This window comes from Strigops habroptila, chromosome 7 (genome assembly GCF_004027225.2).
Source record: "Strigops habroptila isolate Jane chromosome 7, bStrHab1.2.pri, whole genome shotgun sequence".
Classification (NCBI taxonomy): domain Eukaryota; kingdom Metazoa; phylum Chordata; class Aves; order Psittaciformes; family Psittacidae; genus Strigops; species Strigops habroptila.
In genome coordinates, this window is record NC_044283.2 from 24,521,632 (window position 1) to 24,545,918 (window position 24,287).

The 24,287-nt window shown below is 38.4% G+C and overlaps 1 protein-coding gene across 6 annotated transcripts in view; it reads left to right on the plus strand.

Moving 5' to 3' along the window:
* Window positions 1-24,287, plus strand: part of N4BP2 (NEDD4 binding protein 2) — a 44,036-nt gene that overhangs the window by 14,185 nt on the left and 5,564 nt on the right. For 2 of the 6 annotated variants that reach the window (XM_030493353.1, XM_030493351.1), the window contains 14 exons: window positions 1,153-2,380; window positions 3,251-3,375; window positions 4,569-4,657; window positions 5,956-6,032; window positions 7,865-8,020; window positions 10,604-12,915; window positions 14,180-14,265; window positions 14,983-15,025; window positions 16,312-16,556; window positions 17,996-18,114; window positions 19,460-19,598; window positions 19,711-19,896; window positions 22,342-22,510; window positions 24,126-24,249. In XM_030493353.1, coding sequence (XP_030349213.1) covers window positions 1,153-2,380; window positions 3,251-3,375; window positions 4,569-4,657; window positions 5,956-6,032; window positions 7,865-8,020; window positions 10,604-12,915; window positions 14,180-14,265; window positions 14,983-15,025; window positions 16,312-16,556; window positions 17,996-18,114; window positions 19,460-19,598; window positions 19,711-19,896; window positions 22,342-22,510; window positions 24,126-24,249 — 5,098 coding nt within the window. Of the gene's footprint in view, window positions 1-1,149; window positions 2,381-3,250; window positions 3,376-4,568; window positions 4,658-5,955; window positions 6,033-7,864; window positions 8,021-10,603; window positions 12,916-14,179; window positions 14,266-14,982; window positions 15,026-16,311; window positions 16,557-17,995; window positions 18,115-19,459; window positions 19,599-19,710; window positions 19,897-22,341; window positions 22,511-23,943; window positions 24,250-24,287 lie in introns of all 6 variants that reach the window. The other 4 variants (XM_030493348.1, XM_030493349.1, XR_003992438.1 and 1 more) reach the window with 3 other exon arrangements.

Sequence of the window (24,287 nt, forward strand, 5' to 3'; positions counted from 1 at the left end):
AGTTACAACATCTGAGGAGTTACTTGGAAGGGGAATAAGTCATATATGGAGCATTTCAATCAATCTGTATTCATATTATCAGATGTGGTTAGCTGAGTTTTTTCTGAGAGTATTTGCAAAGAAGGCAGGGTTTGCTATTTTGTATATGTGTGAAAGCTGGGTAGCTATTAAAAGGACTGCATTTATTGCCATTTTTACTTTACCTAAATTGCACAGAGTTTATATCTTAATACCGCTCTCACGTTTGTTGCTATGATTGTCGTTCCTTTTAAAATGAAAATTGATGGAATTACTGAGTCATGCGTTGAGCTTTTAATAAGATTTACCTTTATCAAAATAACAGATTTATCTAGAGGCTTATTGGAGAATTCAGTAAATACACTAGGTTCATTATTGTGTTACATTATTAACAAGAGTTTAAAAATGGAAAGATTAGCATCTTTTCATGTGAGTAATAATAAGTTGCTCTCATACAGTAGAGAAGATGGAAGGACAAGGAAGATTTTATTTAATGTGTGCAGAAAGAGTTGGATTTTAATAGACTTCGACTTTTTGCTACAGTGTCTTTCAGAAGAACAGGAGCTTAGTTTTAAGGCCCAGGTGATACTTGTGCCAGGTTTTAATTTTATTCACATTGATCACAGGCAACCTATACTCCCTTTGGTGGCTTTACAAAGAATTAATGCAGATACTGTTTTTTTCAGGCTATATTAGATATTTTCAACTAGGCCTAGCCATAATGAATGTATTTTGCGTACTTTTATCTCTTTTGTCCTCAGTAGTGTTTTTCAGTTCATTTTACACTATTTAGCCTATATAACATAGGTTAAAAGTAAGTACCCATTTAAACACCCAGTTCTGATATTTTTTCCAGTTAAACTGAATAATTTTTAGACATTATTTCCTTAGTAATTTATATGCTTATTAGGTTATTATTTTGCAGTATGTCCATATTGAGTTCAGCCTTTACCTCTAATGAGAAACAGATCAAGGGAGTTGCAGAAGGTGTGTTAAAAGATGAATTGGTAAACTGTTTTTTGGTTGTCTCTTTAGCTGTGACAGATACTCCTTCTAGTAAAAAACCTCCATTCACATCAGCTTATGTTTGTTCAGTTGACCATGTTTTATTCTCTTTACCTTATTCAACAGTAGAAAACGCTATGGATTATCTGCTAGAGCTGTCCACTCATGCTGAAGGAGTAGGATCTTCAGAAACCTTGGGTTTTGATTCAGTAGCACCATCGCTAGCTCTTGTTAATCAACAAAGATCTGTTGCAAATGAAAGAAGGTGGGAAAGTACTGCAGGGCAAAGTAATTCTGAAGAAACAATGGAAGAGGTCCTATCAAATGATGTGCCGCTGACTGGAGAACTGGACTCCTTAATAGAAAATGCCTCTCAGAGATATAGCTTGAGTGATGGATTGCCCAATTCTGCAAATGACCAAATAGTACATAAGCACTCTGTGGAACACGATGGCTTTAACGAATTTCCGGAGTGGGAAAAATCTGTTTCAGGTTGCAGCCTTGTACTTTTTCCACAGCAGACAGGGACAAATAATGAGGTTTTAGAAAACTTCTGCTGTTCTCAGCCACCAGTGAGTCAGCTAAGTGTCCATACAAGCTCACCAGCTGCATCTGACACTTCTGCACAAATACAGGAAGATTCCAATTTGTCAGAAGTACATCCTCAGCATGATGTGGCTTCTGAAGTCTTTAAACAACCCAATGGAGAAATACCTTGTGGAAATTCTGATCAGACACAAGATACTGTTTTGGATCAGAAAAGTGTGACTGCTGCTTCTGGTGAGTCCTCCCAAAGACCTCTGGAACTTGAAGTAGCTGTCACTGGAAATCCTAATTCAAGATGCCTGGAACAGCATGAAGAGGTAGTGACTGCCTTTAACAGCCACCAGAGTACCTCTCTTCCAGAGGCATATGTCTCTCTTGAAACATCCAGTTTCAAAACACCAGAACCTGTAGATTTGCAGCAAACTCAGCAGGGTTATAACTTAAGTTTTTCCCCACCATCATGTCAACCTCAACAACACTGGAATCTCATGGCTCCCGTGTTTTATCCATCCAGTGGAAGTCACAGCTTTGTAACTCCTGTGGCTGCCAGTCCAGGGCAGTGGAGACCTGTTTCAGATTATAGGACTTCAGAAAAAGAACATTGTTTTTCCTCTCCAGTGGTTTCAAATGCCTGGGATAGCAACCTTTCTCTGAAGGTATGGGCAAATCAAGATAGAAACTCCAAATTGAACCTCTCGCAAGCACAGCAGTCACCCGTTTGTCATATGACGAGAAAAAGGATGCACCTTATAGGTCAAGTACTTGTTCTTCTCAGAGGTGTTCCAGGATCAGGAAAATCATATTTGGCAAGGTAGACCATCTATATTGTGAGTTTCTAAAAGGAATTGTTTAATTGTGAACAGGATTTAGTGCAGGCAGAGACAGTTGTCTGACATTTGTAAATAGTTATGCTTATACCCTAATCACCAGCTCCATGGTACATGCAGCATGATGAGTACCAGTAATCGTCAAGAGCTAAGTTGCTCGCAGCTCCTTGATCTCTAGAGGAAATTGAAATAGGAAGGGTTAGCTTTAACTGCTGTCACTGGCCAAAGGAGTTTGTGTCACCAGAGGATCACTGCATTAGTATTAGGTCTGCTGTGTTCTTCCAGTCCCTGTTCATTTCAAGTGTTCCCTTCCAATAACATGAATGGAAATATGCCAGCTCTTTATAGGCAGAAACTCCCTTTCCACTGTTGGAATTCTTTTGTGTAAGTAGTACGTGTGGAGCTTCTTGAGTTGAATTCTTGATTTCTTTTATGACTCTCCAAAAGCCTAGCTTGAGCTTAGACTCCTCTGGCTGGCACCTGAAATACTGGGTGCAATTAATACTGTGCATGTATTTGTCAGTGTGAAAGTGTGTCACTAGATGTACATGGAAAAATAACTCCCTTGTTGTTTTGAAATGAGACTCACAGGGAACCTCTGTCAACTCTTTCCCCTAGGTACCTTCAGCCTTTGGAAAAGGAGGAAAATTATTATATATCACCTTTGCCTGGAGGGTGATTTCCAACCCCCCTCCTCTTCCCCCTTACTTAAATTTACTGCTTCCATTCCAAGTAATTTCAGTTTTGCGCAAGATGCTTTTGTGCAAGATGCTAAATACATGTGTGTATGGTAGAAGATAACAGGCCTGGGGAGGAGAAGTGGGAAAAGCTATTTACTTCTTTATCTTTCACAGGACTTTACTTGAGGATAACCCAGGTGGAGTCATTCTTAGTACTGATGATTACTTTTATAAATATGGACAATACCAATTTGATCCCAGTTGCTTAGGGGAAGCACATGACTGGAACAGGAAACGAGGTGAGCAATAAATAAGGGATTAGCTTGCTCCTTTACAGTTCAATGCTTGTGCGCTGTTTTAAAAGCTGCCTGTCTTGTAATGCCTGTTTCACAGGACAAGCATTTATGCCATCGTAGAAGTATTTTTTAATATGTGTGTGGAAAAAGAATATGAGCACAGACCCAGAAATCATCTGTCCATTTATTATCTGTCCATGAAATTGAAAATGCCAGTGTCTTTGTCAAAAGATTGTTTTGCCTTCAGATTTCGTCATGCTAGTGTCCTGTTTCTGGAGTGGTAATCTGTACCATCTCCCAGAAATATTTCTTCTGAAATGAGCCATTATATATGCATATGCAATAAGTAATGAGGATGTAGATACAAATAACATTTACACAGATCATTTCCTGCTCTTGATTATTTTTTTCTTTTAAGCACTAAATCATTGGCAAATTTAAAACAAAATTATAAAAGCAAGACAGAAGAAATAAACTTTTTTTTCTCCTTTCCGTAATTGGTGTATTTTTTGATACTGACTCCCACTAAACTTACCACAGAACAACTATTTTTAAGCTTTTATTTGCTAAATTTGAACCATGCTCACTTTTCTACTGTCAAATTTCTAACTAGTAGAGAAACGGGTTAATAAATGTAGGAATCAACGATAACTTCAGTTGTTCAGACATACTGTAACATAGCTACAGAAACATTGTGCTGTATCTCAAAGCTAGTGATTCTAAACGTTTCATTGCTGTGTATTTAAACTACAATAATTCTTTTGCTTTTTCATATTTTGTATAGTTTTACAGAGTGGACTAATCTTAAGACTGCTATAAAGTCAAGAATTTTGTATGCAACAAAGAAGTCCACTTTAAGGTGATCATACAGGTTTTTTAGTTGAATTTACTGATTGATTAGTCATCTTGGTGCGTTTTACATCTGCATTTTCATTCCTTGATTATCATACATGTGTTAATTCAGAAGAATAATACTGTATTAGTAGCTTTACACGTGAGGGGGGCATTTCTGAAAAAAAGAGGGCCTTGAAACAGATCAAGCTGTGACGAGAGTTCTTTACACAGTGGTTAATCATTATGGATTATCTACTTTATAAAATACAACAAATTTAGAGAATTAGTATAAATGTTATATGTCCACCCTTTTATAGTGAAATTAACTATATCATGTTCTTTTGTACATGTGTGTCTTTCAGCCAAAGAAGCATTTGAAATGAGAATCTCTCCCATAATAATAGACAACACAAACATACAAGCATGGGAGATGAAGCCTTATGTTACTTTGGTTAGTATTACAGTTTGATCAATGTGAAAAGGGATTATTGACCAGCATGGCAACAACATATGTTTTAAAATGAGATTGTCTTTCTCAGTCTAGCTGTTGCTCCACAAGGAAGTCTGGAGTCAAAAAAAAGTGTTACATGGAATCATATTACCCAGTGTCGTATTCTGTGCGCGTCTGAGTATTGACGTGGCCTAGTTTCCAAGTGACAAAACCAAGTGCTTTGTACTTGGGGTCAAAAATGAATATTGTTGTGGAAACTGAATTCTGTTCCTCTTTCATATGATCAGTAAAATTATAAGCTACTTTTAAAATATAATCAGCACTAATTAATGAATGATGTTTGATGCTCCGTGAAACTTGAAAACGCAGTCTTAGTTTCATCCTAAATATGACATAGAGGCAGATTTCTCCTACCATGGTACAGAAACACATTAGAGAGTGTAGTACGTAGAACTGCCAGGTTTTGAGCAGATACTCTATGTATGCTGCATGTGGTAATGGATTGTCTTTGATAATTCAGTGGGACTTAACGCAGATAATTTTATTAATAGAATTTTTATTTTATTATCCTTGCATTTATTAATAATTGTCAGATTAACAGTTCTTTCATAAATTAAGTCCTACATTTTGCTGTATAGTGAAATAAAGATATAACCAAAGTTCTTCCAGGAAGTGCAGGGTTTGGTAAGGTAATAAGATTTATTTCTGAAAACAGGAACGGAGAGAAGTGGCACAGTATTCGCAGTGTTTCTCCTGATTAGACTTTGGGTTCCTTTTCTGTCACGATGAGACTAGACCATGTAAGGACCATTTACTTACAGCCCACTCAAGTTTCCCATATGGCAGGATGCTGTCCACAGTAACTGTGTTAATGTCACTGAATTGCTAGCTTTGGAACTGGCTTGCATTTGGTCAGCTCTGAATGTAAGCAGTGAGCTTTTCTCTCTCTTGGAGATGTGCATACTGTCCCTGGCAAGAGGAGAAGTTCTTCAGTCTTGACTCAGGAGGTAGAACATTCAAAGGGGTAATATAAAATAATGATTTTGTTTGTTTGTTTTTGTGATCATGACACACATCTAGTTTTACAGTAAGAGATGCATATACATGTTTTTAAAAATCTCTGTTTATATGATCAGAAGTACAACACTGAACAGAAGTGTGTTATTCCAAATGTTTAATTGGTTTTGAAAAGCACTAAAACCAGTTTTAAAGAAGCAGGCTATACATGTTGTGTGCTTTTTCACAGGAATAAGAAATGGGTGATGTGGCTTGTTCTGGTTTTTATCTATTTTATTTAGGCTCAGCAGTTCAAATACAAAGTTGTGTTCCGAGAACCAGGCACATGGTGGAAGTTTAAACCCAAAGAACTTGAAAGGTAAGACTATAAAGGAGAATTTAATATTAGATTGTATATCTTTCACAGACTATGATTTTTAAAAAGATACCGCTTAGTACAGTGGCTGGTGAGGTAGTCAAGATTTTTGTGATATCAAGTGTCTTTTCAATAATAATTTTTTTCTACAATATTAACTTTTGTGGGATTTTATATGTATTTTGAGATTATTCCCCTGTCACTTTTTTCTAACTATATACAAAAGATACTATTAGCAATAGATATTATGTAATGTTTTCATGATTGCAATTCTTTTGCATTTAAGGTACAGTGACTACTCCTTTGGGTTCCTGAGGTTACAAAATGATGTCAGGTTGGGACTGTTTTTGCATCTGGCTGGTCTGTTGCCTTACTTGAAATGTTTCTGCTGTCACTGAGTTTAAGGCAATCAGCGTCTCGTGAGAAGGATAAACCCCTGTACATCACCATTATTGTTTACCTTCTCTTTAGCAGGACCTTCTACACAGTCATAGAGCCATTACTTAGAGCCAAAATGGGCAAGATGTAACCCTATGTAAGTGAATAATATGTACCTAGGAAATTGGCTAGATGCCAGGTTCAAAGGGTCCAAAGTCCAAGAGGAGGCTGATGTCCCTCTAGGATGAATGCTAGGGCCGCCACGATTTAATCTTCTGTTTATGACTTGGATACTGGAACAGAATGCACTCTCAGCAGATTGGCAGATGATACTGAATTGAGCAAGAATACTTTGTTCAGCCTTAAGAAGAGAACATTAAGGAAGGACCATGTTGTCATCTTCAGCTATCTTTTGAGAGGTCACAGAGAACACTAAAAAGATCTCTTCCAAGAATTGTGCAGGGATAGGGCAAAACAAGCATAATTCAGTTGGAACTTTGGAAATTTTGATTACATAAAGCAAGTGAGTTTTTGGCTTTTCTTTGATCGTTTTTTGGTTTTGTTTTTTTCTTTTGAGGGTGGTCACACACTGAAAGAGTTTGCCCAGAGAGTTGGGAGACTTTCAGTCATTGAGGATATTCAAAATTTGACAAGACAAAGCTCTGGGCAACCTAATCTAGCTATACTTCCTCTGAATTGGAGGTTGGACTGTGTGACCACCAGGGGTCCCTTTCAACATAAGTTGTTTTGTGATTTCATAGTATCTGTTGTCATCTGAATTTGCATGCCTAGCTTAAGGTTGGCCACTTTTCAAGTGTGGTAAGGAAGATTATTTTCTCTCCTAAAATAGAACTTAAACATTTTCTCCTGTACCTTCAATTTCTGTTTTGTCATCCTTGGCAGGATTCACTTGTTCTAGGTGGAACTGCTGCAGAGCATATTCCTAGTTGGTGTTCAACAGAGTCACTGAAAATTTCCAGCCAAAGCGTGACCAAAATAATAAGTGAATAGGTTTTCCTCAAGGCTCAAGGAGTTCTTAGCAAAACCAAAGAAGGAAGAGTTAATTCAGGAATCTTCCATACCCAGTTTGATATCCTGCATCACTGTCAGGTTCTGATAGGGTGTGTTTCTGGTACTGGTTTGAAGAAGATGCATTATTGGTACAGTTTTAGGTTTTAGTATTAAGCAAAACATCCTCTTGCAGAACAGGGCCACCAGGTGGGGTGGAGAATTGGAGCAGCAGTTTGTCTGAGGCACCCGATGTGGAGTGCCTTAGTGCACCGATACAGAAAGAACTGCTGTTTCACAGCTTTTGCTCTGTCCCCCTGAAATCTCTGGTTAGTCTTGCTATAAACCTATCATAATTAAATTATTATTAAATTATTCTCTCATTGTAATATAAAAATCTGAAATGTTTTTTGTTTTTTTTGTTTTTTTTGTTTTTTTTATATGCATAGGCGAAACATTCACGGTGTGTCTAAAGAAAAGATCAAAAGAATGTTGGAGCGGTATGAACACTGCCTTACTGTTAGTTCAGTATTGGATTCTTCAGTCCCAGACAAAGCAGAAGCTGCTGGTTGGAGTGAAGATCCTTGTCAGGAGGAAAGCTCTAGGTTAGATTCTTATACTAGCTTTGTAGTCTCACATAAAAGGCTAAAAATTCAAACTTCTTAGCAGTGGGAGCTGGATAATGCTGTTGAACAGTGAATGCATTAAAAAAATAGTTAAATAATAAAAAGAAATACACTACATAGTTTTCTTAATTTATAAGAATTTCAGGATTTCTAGAAATGAGCAGTCAAGTGATTTAGGCAACTTTCCTCCCCATGTCTGTGTTTTGATTGATTTTCTTGTATCTCGGAAACATGCTATTGGATGTATGTTGTAGGTAGAAAACACTTAAAATCTGTAAAATGCTTTTCAGAAGAATGTAGTCCCAAATTACAATTTCTGAGGCTGTGTGTTGATATGAGATGATGTTTTTGCGGTAGAATTCTTTGTGCAGTAGAAACGAGTTATCTACTTGCTTCTCAGTATATTTAGTTCAGACTTGTCTCCATTTATGTTAGTTGTATGTGTGACTATTTTATAGTGGCTAATCTGAATAATGCTGTATATGCTTTATAATAATGCATAGGAAATCAAGTTTTTTTTGTAGTTATTATTTAATTTGGGTTTTGCATGCTTAATGTTTTTGAAACTGGTGGAACTGTGCTCTACCATCCCTGAGAGAAGCAAGCGAGCCACCCAAAACAAAAGAAATTAAGGATCCCCTACCCTCTTGACACCAGACAGATGGAGTGGACCTACGAGATAGGGGAGGTTGGAAACAGGTTACTCCTCATGTAGAGAGCGTATTACCCCCCAGGTTATGTCACCTTCCCAAGTACCCCTCTACAACAGATTGGAGGTATTTGAGCATCAGGAAAATGAGAAAGATGATGAAGTAGATAAGGGATCATCCAGGTTGGAGGAGTCGCCATGGAAGAGTCAGAGAACGCTTTGTATCATGACCAGCTCTACTAGGAAAAAAAATAATTGGTTGTGGTTGGTGACTCCACCCTGAGAGGAACAGAGGGCCTGTCGCCCCAGGAGGAGTACAAGGACATTTTTAGGTTATGCAGGGAGAAAATTTGAAAGGCAAAGGCACAGCTGGAACTAAATCTGGCCACTGCCATAAAAGATAATAAAAACTACTTTTACAAATATGTTAGCAATAAAAGGAGGGCCACGGAGAACCTCCATCCTGTCCTGGGTGAAACTAAGAGAAACCTAGTGACTGAGGCTGAGGAAAAGACTGAGGTACTTAATGCTGCCTTTGTCTCAGTCTTTAATAGTCACACCAGCCATCCTCAGGGTACTCAGTTCCCTGAGTTAGATAGCAGAGATGGGGAGCTGACTGAAGTCCCCATAATCCAGGAAGAAATGGTTCGTGACCTCCTGCTCCACTTGGACACACACAAGTCTATGGGGCTGGATGGGTTACACCCAAGAGTGCTGAAGGAGCTGGCAGAGGAGCTTGCTAAGCCACTCTCCATCATCTATCATCAGTCCTGGTCTAGTGGGCAGGTTTGAGAGGATGGAGGTTGGCCAGTGCGACACCTCTCTCCAAAATGGGCAGGAAGGAAGACCCTGGAAACTACAGGCCTGTCAACCTGAGCTCAGTGCTGGGGAAGGTCGTGGAGCAGATGATCCTAAGTGAGATCATAAAGACGTGCGGGAAGATGGAGGGATCAGGCCCAGTCAGCATGGGTTCATGAAGGGCAGGTCCTGCTTGACCAACCTGGTCTCCTACGATAAGGTGATCCACCTGGTTGATGAGGGAGCGGCTGTGGACATTGTCTATTTGGGGTTAAGTAAAGCATTTGGCACTGTCTCCCACAGCATTCTCCTGGATAAACTGGCTGCTCATGGCTTGGATAGGTGGATTCTTTGCTGGGTTGGAAACTGGCTGGATGGTAGAGTCCAGAGAGTGGTGGTAAATGGTGTCACTAGTTGGCAGCCGGTCACTAGTGGCGTCCCTCAGGGCTCAGTGTTAGGGCCAGTGTGGTTTGACTTCATCATTGATGATCTGGATGAGGGTATCGAGTGCACCCTCAGTAAATTTGCGGACAACACCAGGTTGGGTGGGAGTGTTGATCTGCTGAAGGATAGGGAGGCTCTGCAGAGGGATCCGAACAGTCTGGATTAATGGCCTGTGGCCAATGATATGAGGTTCAACAAGGCAAAGTGCCAGGTCTTGCACTTGGGCCACAACAAGCCCAGGCAATGCTCCAGGCTTAGGGAAGAGTGGCTGGAAAGCTGCTTGACGGAAAAGGACCTGGGGGTGCTGATTGACAGCCACTGAGCATGAGCCAGTGTGCTTCAGTACATAACTGAATGCTGGGAATGGGAGAAAATATACTTTTAAGAAAGTATTCTTAACCCCATGCTGAAGTAAGAAAGGGATACTTAGCAAGGGAAGTTCTGCATTGCTTAGCTCCTTTTTTATAAAGGAGTATTGAGGTTGGGGCTAAGTCATCTTAAATTTGCTTTCCTCTCATTAGAGATCTCCAGCTGGATGATTAGTGTCCTAAAAGGTGGTTTCTGGTCTGTAATTTGAAAATATTAAATAGTCAAGCCAAAATTGAAAATGTGGACAAGTGCTTGAAGGAGGTTTGAAATGGGTTTATCTTTTATTTGAATTTGTCTTTCAGAGCATTACATTCTGATGTAAAGGAAGAACCTTTTGCTTCAGATTTGGGGCCTCTTGAATTAGCTGAAGATGATAAAACTTTTCCCAGTACTTCTTTAACATTAGAAAGTAACCATGATCCTGAACATCTTCATAAAGAGGGAAAAGAAATTGAAAATAACTCAGTGGAACACAACTCTGAGAACAGCACTGTTCAAGATGACTTGGATGTTTATTTGTCAGATTGTGTAGAAAAAGAACTGCCCTTGGAGAAGAAAGAAGAAAAGGGAGAAAAACTAGGAAAAAATACTGAAACAGAAAAGGATGAGATCAATGTGACCATGACTGAAGAGACTGTGTCCTTGCATACAGGAGGAGCTGAGGAGCACAGTGATAACAACATTCTCAAAGTTCAAACTGAAGTTGAACAATCTGGCCAAATATGTACAGAACCAAAATCAACAGAAAGTAGTAACACAGCAGAACCAAGCAGTTCAGCTTTTGGCACGTCAGGAAAACCAGAACTACTGAACTTTCTGGGTGACTGGCCTGTAGAACAAACAATGGGACAGAGAGTCAAAAGAGCTAGAAGACTAGAAAAATCTTCTCTGAAGAGTGATAAGGAAGGTAAAACTCCCAGTCAGCAGAATCCTGAGTTATGTAAAGAGCAAGCAGGCCTGCCTGGGACCTGTACTGTTGAAAAAGGACATGAGGAAGAAAATCTAGCCTCTGGCTGTTTCTCTGTTAGTTCAGATAAAGTTATACCACAGTTGCAAATGATAGGACATTGGCCTGTTGCGGGCTCATTAGAACAGAGACAGCAAAGGTCAAGGAGAATGAGAAAGACAGATCTAAATCAGTCCAATGAAGATAGAAATGCTGAAGGTGACATTAACAGAAATGCTCTTGAGACTGTGGATGTGCTTCATGGGACACCTGTGAACATTGCAGAGCAACCGGATGCAGAGACTTTGCATATGCACCAACCTGAAACAGAGGCTAGTGAAACAGTAGGTGAGAAAAAAACCCAGCAAAATAAGAGAATGAGGAAACATCACAAATTAGCCCTCACTTTTACAAATAACAATTTGCCCCATCCCAAAGAAGAGGAATACTTGTCAGTGCTTAATGGCGCAGAAGAGAAACAGGATGCGTGCTCATGTAGGCAAAAAAGTAGCCATTCACAGACTGAATCACAGGACTTTGCTCTCCTGTGGAGGTTAGAAAAGAAAATGCTTTTTCCTGAGACTACCAAAGTATTGCATGGCAGACTAGATGGCTTCAAACCCAAAGATGTAAATACTGTTTCAGATTCTCAGGAAAAAATTCCCTATCGAGTTATGTATGATAAAAGTACATTTGTGGAAGAAAGTGAGCTTATCAATATTGATGAGTCTGAAAAGCTAAATATGCTATGTAAGCTCTTTGATTCTGTTTCATTTGAAGCTGTGAAAGATCTGTATGAAAGATGTAACAAAGACATAGACTGGGCCACAGGTCTGCTCTTAGACTCTGATGAAAAGTTACGCAAAGATGTTGGCATCGAATGCTTTCAAGTAAGAGAAGCTGAGCCAGTTGTTGCAGACCTTGATTTCAAGGCAAGTAGAAACTATGGTGAGAATCTCAAGGACTGCGAACAAATGTCGCAAATAATTGGGGCTGTTGATATCTCTGAGCCTTCAGAAGATAAGAGCTCATCACTCAGCATTGCAGAAAGTCGAGCTGCCAAGGCAACTGTGACAGATGTTGATGTGTCTGACGCATTGACTGCTACCTCACTGAAGGATTCGTCAGAACTGAAGAATTGTGGAGATGCAGCCCCTGGAACTGACGCAGGCAGCTCAGCAGCAGGTATCGTTGAGCCATTCGTTTCAGGAAAGCAGAAGGTAGAAGCTGAGAGTCCTTTTGAAGAACATATAAATAAGCCATTAGTCTCACAACTTGATGGAGGTTTCTGTGTACCCATGACTCTGCCTCATGGTCCTAACACAACTTCTACCAATTTGAAATTTGAATTAAATAACGAGAGTGACAGTAACCCTTCAGAAAGCAATGCAGAGAATTCCAAAGTGATGGCTTCGTTACTGGAAGTGGATCATGCACCTCTGGTCGATCTTAGGAATGATGAAGAACTGGAAACCCAGGGGAGTTCCGAAGAGATATGTGGTAAAGAAGAAATTGAAACTCAAAGCAGGGATGAGGCCAAAACCAGCATACAAAGTCCTATACCAGCATCACGTGCAGCCTTCAATATAGATTGCTTAGAACTAACGTTACCTCCTGAACTGGCACTCCAATTGAAAGAAATATTTGGGCCTGTTGGCATTGATGCAGGTATGGGCATAACTGTATCCATATTTTTATGTAAAAAAAAAAAACCCAAATCCAAACAACAAACCCTCTCAGTTTGGGTGAGAAAACCTTTCTTCCTTTGCCTATGCTTTTTTCGCTTCATGCTTGGTTTTTAGGGAATGGGTTTACACAATTCCTCATGATGCTGTTGTTTGCTGCTGTTAATCCAAAAATGAAACTGAACTAAGTGTGGCATAAAATATAGATGCAGTAGTGCTGCCTTCTGCCCTTGTCTTTTTGTACATGCACGTACTTTAAAATCATAAGAAAATATATTGGCTTATTTGCATTTTGAGCAATAGGCTTTGAGCCTATATTCAGATTCTGAGAGACTGTGATGAAGGAAGCTGTAAGCAGCTTGAACATGCATCACAGAAGCTAAAGACTGATAGAAAAAGGAAGAAAACACAGGGAATATATAGCTTGTTTGTTCTCTCCCCTTGCCTCCTTCCCCCTCTTTTTTTCTTTTTTCTTTCTTTCTCTTTTTCTCCTGAAGATTACCTGACGTGAAACCCTGGATACCTCATTTATAGGTGGTTTGACTGCTGGCCTCTTTGCCTTCCATGCCTCCTCCAAAAAAAAAAAAAAGATGTTTGGTTTTGGTAGCAGAAAGGTGTTGTGTCTGAATTATGCCTTATGATATGTATGTACTTCTTGCCTTTTTAGTTTTGAAAGGATGAGAAACATTATCAGAAAGATCTTTTAGGGAAAAAAAGTATCATGATACCATGATAATTCCTGCTATTTTCTGTAGAATTAGAGGGCTTACTTGGAGTTTACTTCTCTGAATTTGTGTGTATGAAAGGAGGCTTGTGACTGCTGTTGGGCAGTGGCGAGTATGTTGTGTTCCATAAAAGCAGTTGCATGTGGATTACAATAAAACAGAGGGAATCACAGTTTCACGAATGAAACTGTGGCTATAAATTACCAGTGGCTTTGTAAAAGAAGGTTCTGATAGAAAAATGGAAAAAAGGAAGATGTAGGAACATACAATTCATGTTAACTTGGTTTTTCCTACCCTGTCAGAGTTTTTGAACACAGATAACGGATTCTGTGTGGAATGCTTAATATATTTATTTATCTATTTATTTATTTTATCTTGGCAGTTGCTGAGGTTTTTTTCAGGTATGACAGTTTGTGCAGAATCTCCAGAATTCAAATTAACAAGTCTAGGCTACTGCATTTTAATTGCTTAGATAAGTTTTTATAGAACGCTTTAACAAATGTATTTTCTTTCTTCCATAAGGATCACTAACTGTTGAGGATTGTGTGGTTCATATTGATCTGAATTTGGCCAAAGTGATTCATGAAAAATGGAAAGAATCTGTTCTGGTTAGTAGATTTCTTGCTTATGATGTGGTGTGGCACGCTTGTGCTGGGTCAGACCATTTGTCTCCTTATGTGTTAGTCTAAATGTGTAAGATAAAAGTATGATAAAATGTAAAACAATGATAAAATACAGTGGTAGTTTGTGAAATATGTGGAGTGTATCAGCTCGTCATGTCGTAATCATCAGAGCTGTTTAAGACAGTTTAAGGGATGAAGAAACTGCATGTCATGAGTGCCTCATCATGAAGCCAAGGTTCTTAAAAAAGAAGGATCATAATGCACAATTTCACTACAAGATTGATCAAAAATTCCACTGGCCAAAAATAATTGCTGGCTTTTTGACATGTAAGAAGAGTTCCTCTATGGATAATTATATATACAAAACATCTCCATGTACATTAATTGAGAAGAGTTCTCTGACCTCCCTTCCTTCATAGCCTTATGAAACTGAATGCTTTTTGGCGAAATTTTTGTTTGGTTTATTTAATTAAGGTTATGAAATCTTAGCAGTGGGGCATGTTGCTCTAGCTTGATATATTTTTTGAAAGATAGTTCTATCCTTTAAACTTCATAATAATTTTTCTTAAAATATCCAATCTTTGAGAAATCCTGTGAGACATTATTTCGAAGCTGGTTTACTTAGAAGCTAACACTTGCAAAGTTTCACTGCAAAATTTATAGCTTACTTCTAACATTCATAGTTTTACTGTTTTTATTTAGAAGCGTCGGAGGAGAGATGAATCATGTAAGTTGTCTGCAGAAGGTAAGTGATGTATTTCTCTTACTTGTAAAAATACTTAATTCTCATTATAAAAATATTTAATTCTTTGAAACTTCAGTAAGTTTGCAAATATTTTGTCTGATGCAAAAATGATGGGTTCATTTATTAAGCTAAGCTTTTATTTATTGCTCTGGGTTCCATTTAGCATTCTCTTACAGAGGAGTGTGGGGGAAAGGAAGTTAATTATAAGCAGAATAACTAGCCCTAGGTAGATGCAAGGAAAAAGCCGATCATTTTGTGTACTTCAGAGAACTTAAAAAGAAGCTCTGCCTGGATCACACAGCGTTTGGTAGGACTTCTGTAATCCCACAGAATTCTGTTCTGTAAGCAAGAAAAGGTGCAGCCAGAGAATTACTAGCAGAGTGAGATTCTTGTAGGTGAGGGAAAGAAGGTCAGAAATACCTTAAACAGGGGAAGTTTAGATTAGATATAAGGAAGAAGTTCTTTACAGTGAGGGTGGTGAGGCACTGGAATGGGTTGCCCAAGGAAGTTGTGAATGCTCCATCGCTGGCGGTGTTCAAGGCCAGGTTGGATGGAGTCTGGGGTGACACGGTTTAGTGCAAGGTGTCCCTGCCCATGGCAGGGGGGTTGGAACTGACGATCTTAACGTCCTTTCCAACCCTAACTATTCTATGATTCTATAGTACAACATCGTTCACATGTTGTCTTTGCCGGAGGAATTGATAGCATGAAGATCTATGCCTTGTTCAAAGTTGAGATCTCTGGCAATTCAGTTTTCATTCAGCTCCCAGAAGAAATGTCCCCCTACAGCAGAACCCACTACTCTTGCATGGGACCTGGGTGGAGATTTGGCTTGCAATGACCAAACAGCGCTGTTTGCATTAACTTCTAGAAGTGTTAAGTTGGCAGATTTGTTAAGCATCTGTCCTTGAGTTGTAGAGGAAAGGCAGGTAAACATGTAAACACATGAGTCAATAATTCACTTATAAAAAGAAACAAACCTCCCCACTTTAGTGGGCGTGGAGGATGGTTAAGGGCTGTAAGATATGTCTTGGTACTTGAAAATTTGGTGAGGGAGTCAGATAGTTTTGCTTTTCTTTTACAAAATAGATGAAGACCATCAGGCAGTCTTCAGAAAATAGAATGAGGAAGGTGAAAACAATGTGTTGCTTTCTGTTTTAGCATTCATATTAATGTTTTAACAAAACCCAATCCCTCTAGGTTGAAAAACTTAATTATTTTGGCTTTGTGTGTATAAATAAGCTAATAACTGTTTTATTTATCTTCTCATTTTTATTGCTGTGAAGGTCCTACTGTGATTCAGCAGATAGATACAGATGACTCAGAAATGCTGTTATCTCAGACTGCAGACAGTAGAATACAGAAGAAAAAAATGAGCTGGGTATCTGGCTCATCTAACAACATACAGACTAAAAACCCAGCAACATCAGAAGTTTTTCCTTTTATGGATCACTGGAATGCTCAGATTCAGAAAGTTTCTCTCAGACAAATAATTTCTGAAGAAATAGCTATGCAGGAGAAACAAGACCTGGTATGGATAGCACCATTTTTAATGCAGTTTAAATTCATTACTATTAATGAACCAGAGTATGTCTTATCTGGTGACTCATCTTTGTGCTGCTGATTTCAGCCTAAATGCCTGAGACAAATGCATGCCAGTCGGGATTGTTGATCATGATGATACAGGAGTTTGCTTGTGGTAGATGTTTCCCTTTTAAAAAAAATCTCATTTTAAAATGTAACGTTTTGGTTGTTTCACAAACAGATCACGGCGCATTTCACTCTCCAGGTTAGCATTTGAGTTTGTTTGATCTGTTTTTCTGATTGCTCACCTAAACCCAAAGATCAGTGTGAATTCCCACACTTACTGGTAAAGCAATATCAAAAAAAGTTCTTAATTGTTCTTAATTAGCTCTCTGCCTTATTTGCTTAGAAGTAGATTGATTTTAGTATTTTTTTGTAAGGAGAACCCACAACATTCCTAACAGATGAGACATTAAAATAAGTACGTGAGGTTAACCTCAAACAGGTTTCTGTACCCACTTGTCAGAAAAGAGTAATTTTGTAAAAGATTTTGGATAATTCTGTATCTTCCACACAGTTCCCATACCCTGGCTGGTTGGCCTGTGTGTAATATGCCCTCTACTGTCCGGCAGCTCCTTGGAACAGGCATTCTTGTTTGTTACTGTCTGATAAGTAGCTGTCCTAAAGAAGAGGAGCTTTGTTCTTGCTGGTATAGGAAGTTGGATGGTTTAGCCTGTCCTTCGAAAGAATGGCTTGTGGATTCTTTCTTTGAACTGCTTACTGATAATAACGACTGTGGCTTACTGATAATAACAACTGTGATGCTCACAGCTTTATTTACAGTTTGGATATGTGCAGCTTGGCTTTGTTCTGACCACTTTAGCAAATCTGAGTGCTGGAATGATCAGTCCAATTTATTCTGGGCTATAATTATGGTTTTCTTCTCAGCATGACTTCACAATATGAGTATTTATTACAATACAGCTTCAGATAAACCAAACCAAATTTGTTTACGCTGTTTAATAATAAGATCTTGTTTCAACCCCAGGCCCTCAGTATAGATAGTGGACTTTGTGCAAGCTCACCACTGGACTAGAGAGACTAGCAGGGAATGCATTCCAAAATTTAAATTCCTCCTAAAAAAATCCTCGTTTTGCTTTGTCCGTTGTGAGGGAGCTCCAGCTGCGTTACTTCAAATGACTGCAGAGTACTGTACAATATAATACAACATACAGTACAGTGTAATACAACTCACCTGTTCCTGCTTTATTCTCATCAAGTCAGTGTGGCAGCTGACATTGGCATGTTGTCTTTGCTGTGGGTGCATAACTACTGAGTAGGTATTGTTTGAAATCTTAAATAACAGCCAGGTTAGATTGGCTCCTCTGTTACTGTATTTTGTTCTAATCAAGAACTTTTAATATTTTTCCTTTGTCTTATGGGTAGAATCGTGTTCCTTGTATGGCTAGAAAAGACTGTGCAGCTAAACTAAAGGAGAAGCAACTTTTTGAGATGTTTCCAAGTATCAGTCAAGATTTCTTAATGGATATCTTCAAGGACAACAAGTAAGAAATCCTTTAAGTTCTTTGTAAAAATGGTACTTGGTAATGCTCTGTATTGCACAGTTACTGTCTTAAATATTAGGAGTTAAGATATTGCTAAAGAATGGCTTTTTCCAAACTAGCACACTTTTGTAGATATACATAAAGCAAAACTAGCTTATGTTAAAAGCAAAAAGCACATAGAAACTCTATGTGTAGACTTGTTTCTTTTATGGGGGAGTAAACAGTTTCTCTCCTTGGGAGAAGAATGTCTCTGGGTGTTGACCTTTGACTGAACGTCAGTGGAACTGCATATTTGCTGTGGAGCTGAGGTTTAAATCAAGTGGGAGGAATTAGTGGAGGTAGTAATAGTGGGTTCACAGGAAATGGGATCTGCCCAAGAGGAAGACTACCATCACCTGATGTTAGCTGTGAGTACTCTTCTGGTTACTACAGCAGCTCTGAAGAAATGAGCCATTTCTCAATCTCTTCCTGATGACATTCTCTCTTCTGCGTTAATTTCTGGGGTATGTGGCTACCTTGTTAAATCCAAGCTGAGAGAACTGAACTTTCTTTCAAGAGAGACTTCTTTTTTCATCATTGGCCAATTGAACATCTCTACGTATGGGTTTGCATGCATACTTGTCAGTCTTTCTGCTTGTCCATGTTGTTACTAAAACCTTTCCTTGTGGGATGTTTAAAATATGTCCCTCATCCATTTCTGTAGCTTAAGCATTTCACTATCTCTTGTTTTTCACATTCTAAATTCTCTTCATAACGTTGACTTTGCAAAAATCTATCTTTACTTTTGATCAGCCTTCTTGTCTGCTTAATAAACAGCAGGAAGAATAAAGAAGAAAGAGGGCTTATTAGAAATCTGATGGCAACTGATGTCCTGTTCTCATTTCATTAAATTAATAACAAAGCTTGACTGGAAATACAAGGAATTTCCTGCTAAATGGTTTCAGAAAACTGAGCTAGTTTTAAACTAGTTTGTACTATCTATCCCTGACCAGAGAAGATTTAAGATGAAGTAACTTACCCAGCCCAAAAAGCAGTGTTTACTTCTAAACTAATGTCTGTTTGATTAAGGTAGGATGCAATTTACTTTAGTATTTCATTGTTATTTTAATATTCAAGTGCCCCATAATTACATTGCAGTCAACCAAGACTGCATGTGTGTTGGTGCCAGTAATGCAGTACAGTAAGCCTGCAAGCCTTTTTGTAGTGAGGTGGAAAATTCCATTCCAGTGCTTTATTTCCATTGTAATCTTTCTGTAACAATATCAAGGTTTACAATATGTATTTTAATAAATGTAGCAGTTATTAATAGCTTTGTAAAGTCACAGATTTTACTTATCCTTCACAGCTACTCTTTAGAACAAACCGAACAGTTTCTGAACTGTGTTCTGGAGGCAGATCCTGTAAAAACAGTTATAGCTCAAGAAAGTGTTCAGCAAAATGAAATGGTTTCTTCCTGCAGTGCTGCAAAGAACCGGGAGAAGAAGGTATTTCTGTTTGTTTGGTTTTTTTTAAATAGTAGTTACAAACAGACCCAAATCATGTTAATGAAAACACCCGACAGTGCATACTTAGCTTCAACATTGCGAATTCCTACAGGCAAAAAAAAATAAGGAAGAGGATGAACCTTTGAGCGAAATACTTCAAAAAATTGAGTATCCACAATACGATGATTTAAGAGCAGAAGCTTTTTGTCACCAGCAAAAGAGACAGGAATGTTTGAAAAAGGCTGGGGAGGCCCATCACATGGGTATGAAGTCTGTGGCAGCATTTTATGCTCATCAGGTAAATGTAAACATTGTGCTTTTTGCCTAAATTTATAGAGGTACTTAAATACTGAATTGGAAGTTATAAGGAAAACATTGTGCCTACTAGAGTTGATAAATTTGCTCAATTACTGTTTCCTGTGTAAGTGTTGTATTGAGAATCACCTTACAAGTAAACTCTTCTTTCACTATTGATACAGGAAGCTGATGTAAGCAAATTCAGTGCAAGACCTTGTGGAAGATGGTATTTAGTGCTCAGTCACACATACTTGTTTGTTCATAGATCGCATTCTCACATCCAAATACTTGCAAGCACCAAGATTTTGTCCATGTGGTCCGGCCAGGTTCACTCATGTGTGACATGGACTGCAACAAAGAGCAGTTTTCAAATCCTTCATATGTCCCTTGGGTTCCTCTTTATTGGTCATGAACTGTTTTTAGACGTTTTCTGTACTTTTTAGGAGTATTAAAAGGATAGGTATTAAAAGTAGGACAGGTATTAAGATGTGATCTTCTGCCTCAGAATCTTGCTTGCTTCATCCTCTGAAGATCCTGGGCAAGATTGGGCCTGCCATCTTTGCTTCTTCATTCTGACTATCTTTATGGCTACAGTCTGTCTTGGGTTGGGATAAACAAGGTGTAGTATGCCATGGTTTTTGCCATCCATCTGGTTTTAGAATGTAAATCTGCTGCTGATCAGTCTTGTGTGCACTGGCCTTGGAGCACAGGCTCTCTGGTCTTGATTCAAGCAGATTTCTTGGTATATACCAGTTTGATTACCATTGATCGTTGTTGTTGATCATATTCTTGATTGTAAGTATCAACTGTTCTTGTAATCATAGAATCATAGCATACCAGGTTGGAGGGGACCTCAAGGATCATCCGGTCCTACCTTTCTAGACAAAGCATGACCTGGACTAGATGTTCAAGCACCCTGTCCAGCCAAATCTTAAAAGTATCTAATACTGGGGAATCTCCACTTTTAAACACTGACAGGCTTAGGACATCGAAATGTTCCATACATGGTTTCTTGGTGCCTTCACATGAAACCATTGATTCACACCATTCTTAAAAACAAATCTGTTACGAATATCTTCAAAGGCTGTAGCTTTTCTCTGATGTAATAGCATATAAAAAATTGTTAAGAATTCACGTTATAGAAGCATTTAATTTTAACTGAGTTGCATTATGACAGAACAAAAGTATAATAATGAATCACTTGAATTTGCATATTATCTTAAAAAAACTTTCATGCAGTTGGTATAACATCACTCAATGTTTAGATTGTTACTATGCATGTAGGAAATACTTTGATTATTGGTCTTTATAATGAACACTTTATGTTCTTGGTTTATAAATTCTTGAAGTTTGGAGAGATTCTAAATGAAGGTTTGCATAATTTTAAATAGAAATCTTATTTCAAGTCCTGTCTTTCGTTCTTAGCCATAACAAGTACAGTGGGGAAATGTATTACGTATTTTCTTTTAGGCAATAAAAAGGCACATTAAGCTACCTTTATTCATGAAAAATACTTGATGCTTCGTGGTGTTAGCCTGTCTTGGGAATCCCCTGCAAGTGAGAGTTACGGGGCTGATGTCTGTAATGTAATACATTTCAGATGATCCATTTTAAGAACAGGCTGTCACTTCTGTTCTCTTGAGCCCTTTTCAGTCCAATACCTGGAGTCAAGTCTTCCATTCCTTTTCAGACTGTGCCTACAGATCTTTGAAGACATAATTTGGTGCTTCAGTCTCTCAGATACTACCACTGCACGGTTCAGAGGAAATAGTTGTGACTTGTTCACTGTGTAATGTCAATAGCCCTATACTGCTCCTTGCCATTAATTCCAGTAGGGACTGTATTGACCTTGTCAGTCATAAAAAATTTGTCAAAAACAGAAGAATAGATAATAGGCAACTATTTAAAAAGAAAGAAAGAAAACCAACCTGAAAGTGTTTGCCCTTGGCTTGTCTGATTTTTAGGGAATGCTTTGAGAAGAATTAACCTCAACTACAACACGCAGCACGTTTTTCTGGAGCTGTTGGGCATTTTCTCTGACATTGTTTCACTAAATTTTTAGCAAAATATTAGCAGAAAGAAAAATTCTACGGTTAGGATAGTGAATCTGAAAATCAGCACGGAATGTAACTTTTTAGCTTATGTAAAGACCTTATGGTTTTGTGCCTTTTCTGGCTTTTTTTTTTTTTTACTTCTTGTAAGGCTTTTGTTATAATTTCTTTTTTGTGCCAGCTTTGAGTAGTTTCTTAAGAACAGATTTCATGAAATCTCCTTGTGAGTAGGTCTCACTGAGCCTCTTCTACAAGTTCTGTTGGGATTATAAATTTTACTGCTTCAAACTGTGAGCTAAAAGCACCCTGCCAGTACTGTCGTTTTGAAACGAACCACCGGTGTGGAGCTTACATTATGTCTCGGCATGTAATAGTTGCTGTGCTTATGAATAAAGGGTCGCCTTCATGAGCAGAAGATGAAAGAAGCCAACCATGCAGCTGCTGTGCAAATCTTTGGGAAAGTAAATACGTCCTTGCTACCTATGAATGTGTTGGATCTGCATGGTCTCCATGTGGATGAAGCAGTGAATCAGTTGTCCAGAGTGCTGCAGGAAAAAAGTGAAGGTAGGATTAAGCTATTATTTCTTGCCTCCTAAAAGTTATTCTTGTAATTTTCTGCTAAGAAATGATATATGGCATGGAATTGGTTTGGGTTTTTTTTGACATGGCAATGATGTATTTTCCTCTCTGTCTTGCTGTGCATCACTTTCCCCAACTTCACATTGCTTTGTTGGAACTATGTTGCTTTTTTAATCTTTAAAGAAAAATCATTATGTTGGAATTCTAACCACAGTGATTACATTGTCTTCAGCTTTTTCATGAAAGTGTGTGATTTGAGCTATCTTTCGGTAGCTTCCATATCAGTTTGCCAGCAGGATCTCTTGAGATCAGAATACTGCTGCTCCCATAAATGCCATATTGTGCAGTTTTGCTTGAGGGCTTGCTTTTTCTCCCAGTGGAGTGTTCAAGTACTCCATGAGTGTTCTTGCTATAGAGAGATAAATTTTCTGCATTATTAGTTTACCTTATAAATTTAAGCACATTGGGAATGCTTTTATAAGAAATATTTCTTACACGAGGTACCACTCCACAAACTTAATTTTTTGGAAACAGCTACTCCACATAGCAGAAGCAGAACTGTTCAGTAGGGCTTTGGATAATCCTTTTCTTTCAGTATACATCAGAGAATTAAATTGCATTATCTTGTGCTATTCCTAAAATGATGCTTGTATACTTTAAGCTGTAACCTAATGCTTTTTAGAGCTAAATTTTTTGAGCTGCACTTACATCAGGAGTCCTGGAATAATGGTAGGGGCTCTGTGTTCAGTCCATTCACCTAAACTTAAGAAAACTTCAGTGTGAATACATGGGAAGGGGATCAATACCAGGGACTTAGTGCTGGCAGAATTAATGGTAAACTAATGTAAAACCCAAATAAAAGAGAGAGGGCAGTTGAGATGTCATGTGAATTCGTAATCTCGAGCTGCCAAATCTCGCCTTGTTGTGAGAATCCAGTTTAATTTGCGTTTTTACTCTTTTTCAAAGTGTTAACCTAGATTGCTGTGATCTCTGAGAGAAGAGCAGTTTCTTATCAGGGCTAGATGCCCTAATAAATCTCATGTGATACGTTGATACATTGATCCATGTGTCACAGCATAGCAGAAGTTAGACCAAATAAGTGTGACTTAAATGTTGAAAACTGTGTGGATTTCTATTTTCCTCCTCCTTCCATTATGCAACAAAGTGTTATTTCTTTACTCACATTATTTTTAGATAAAACATGAAACAATAGGGAGAAGCGTCACTTAAAAAGTAACTAAATTACACCCGCCCCTTTTAATTTTGCAATTTTAATTTAAATCCCAGGATATAAATTCCAAGTGAGGATCAGATGATAGAAACAGTAAAGCTGCTATGAAATTAGAAGGATTTGCGATGATCACAACATGCATATTGCAAGCAACCTACATTTAAAAAGCTTGACTATGTTTTTTCAGAGTATCTTTTTCAGAAGAGAGGGAAAATGGCTATGTTTATGTAAAAGAGGCACAGCCAGCATGGGAAAGCGGGGTTCTGAACCACTAGTGAGAGTTTTCAGAAGAACGGATGGAAAGGTCATACTGAATGCCAAGTCTCTGTTGAGGGAAAATCTTAACCGTTACAATCCCTGCTGTAACAGAGTACCAGCAGACCGGTGGTAAACCGTATCTTTGTGTTATCACGGGAAGAGGAAGCCATAGTCAGGGAGGAGTTGCTCGCATCAGACCAGCAGCTATGAGATACCTCACAAGCCACAACTTCAGGTGAGTTTAGATTTGTGTTACTGATACTTTTTTTTTTT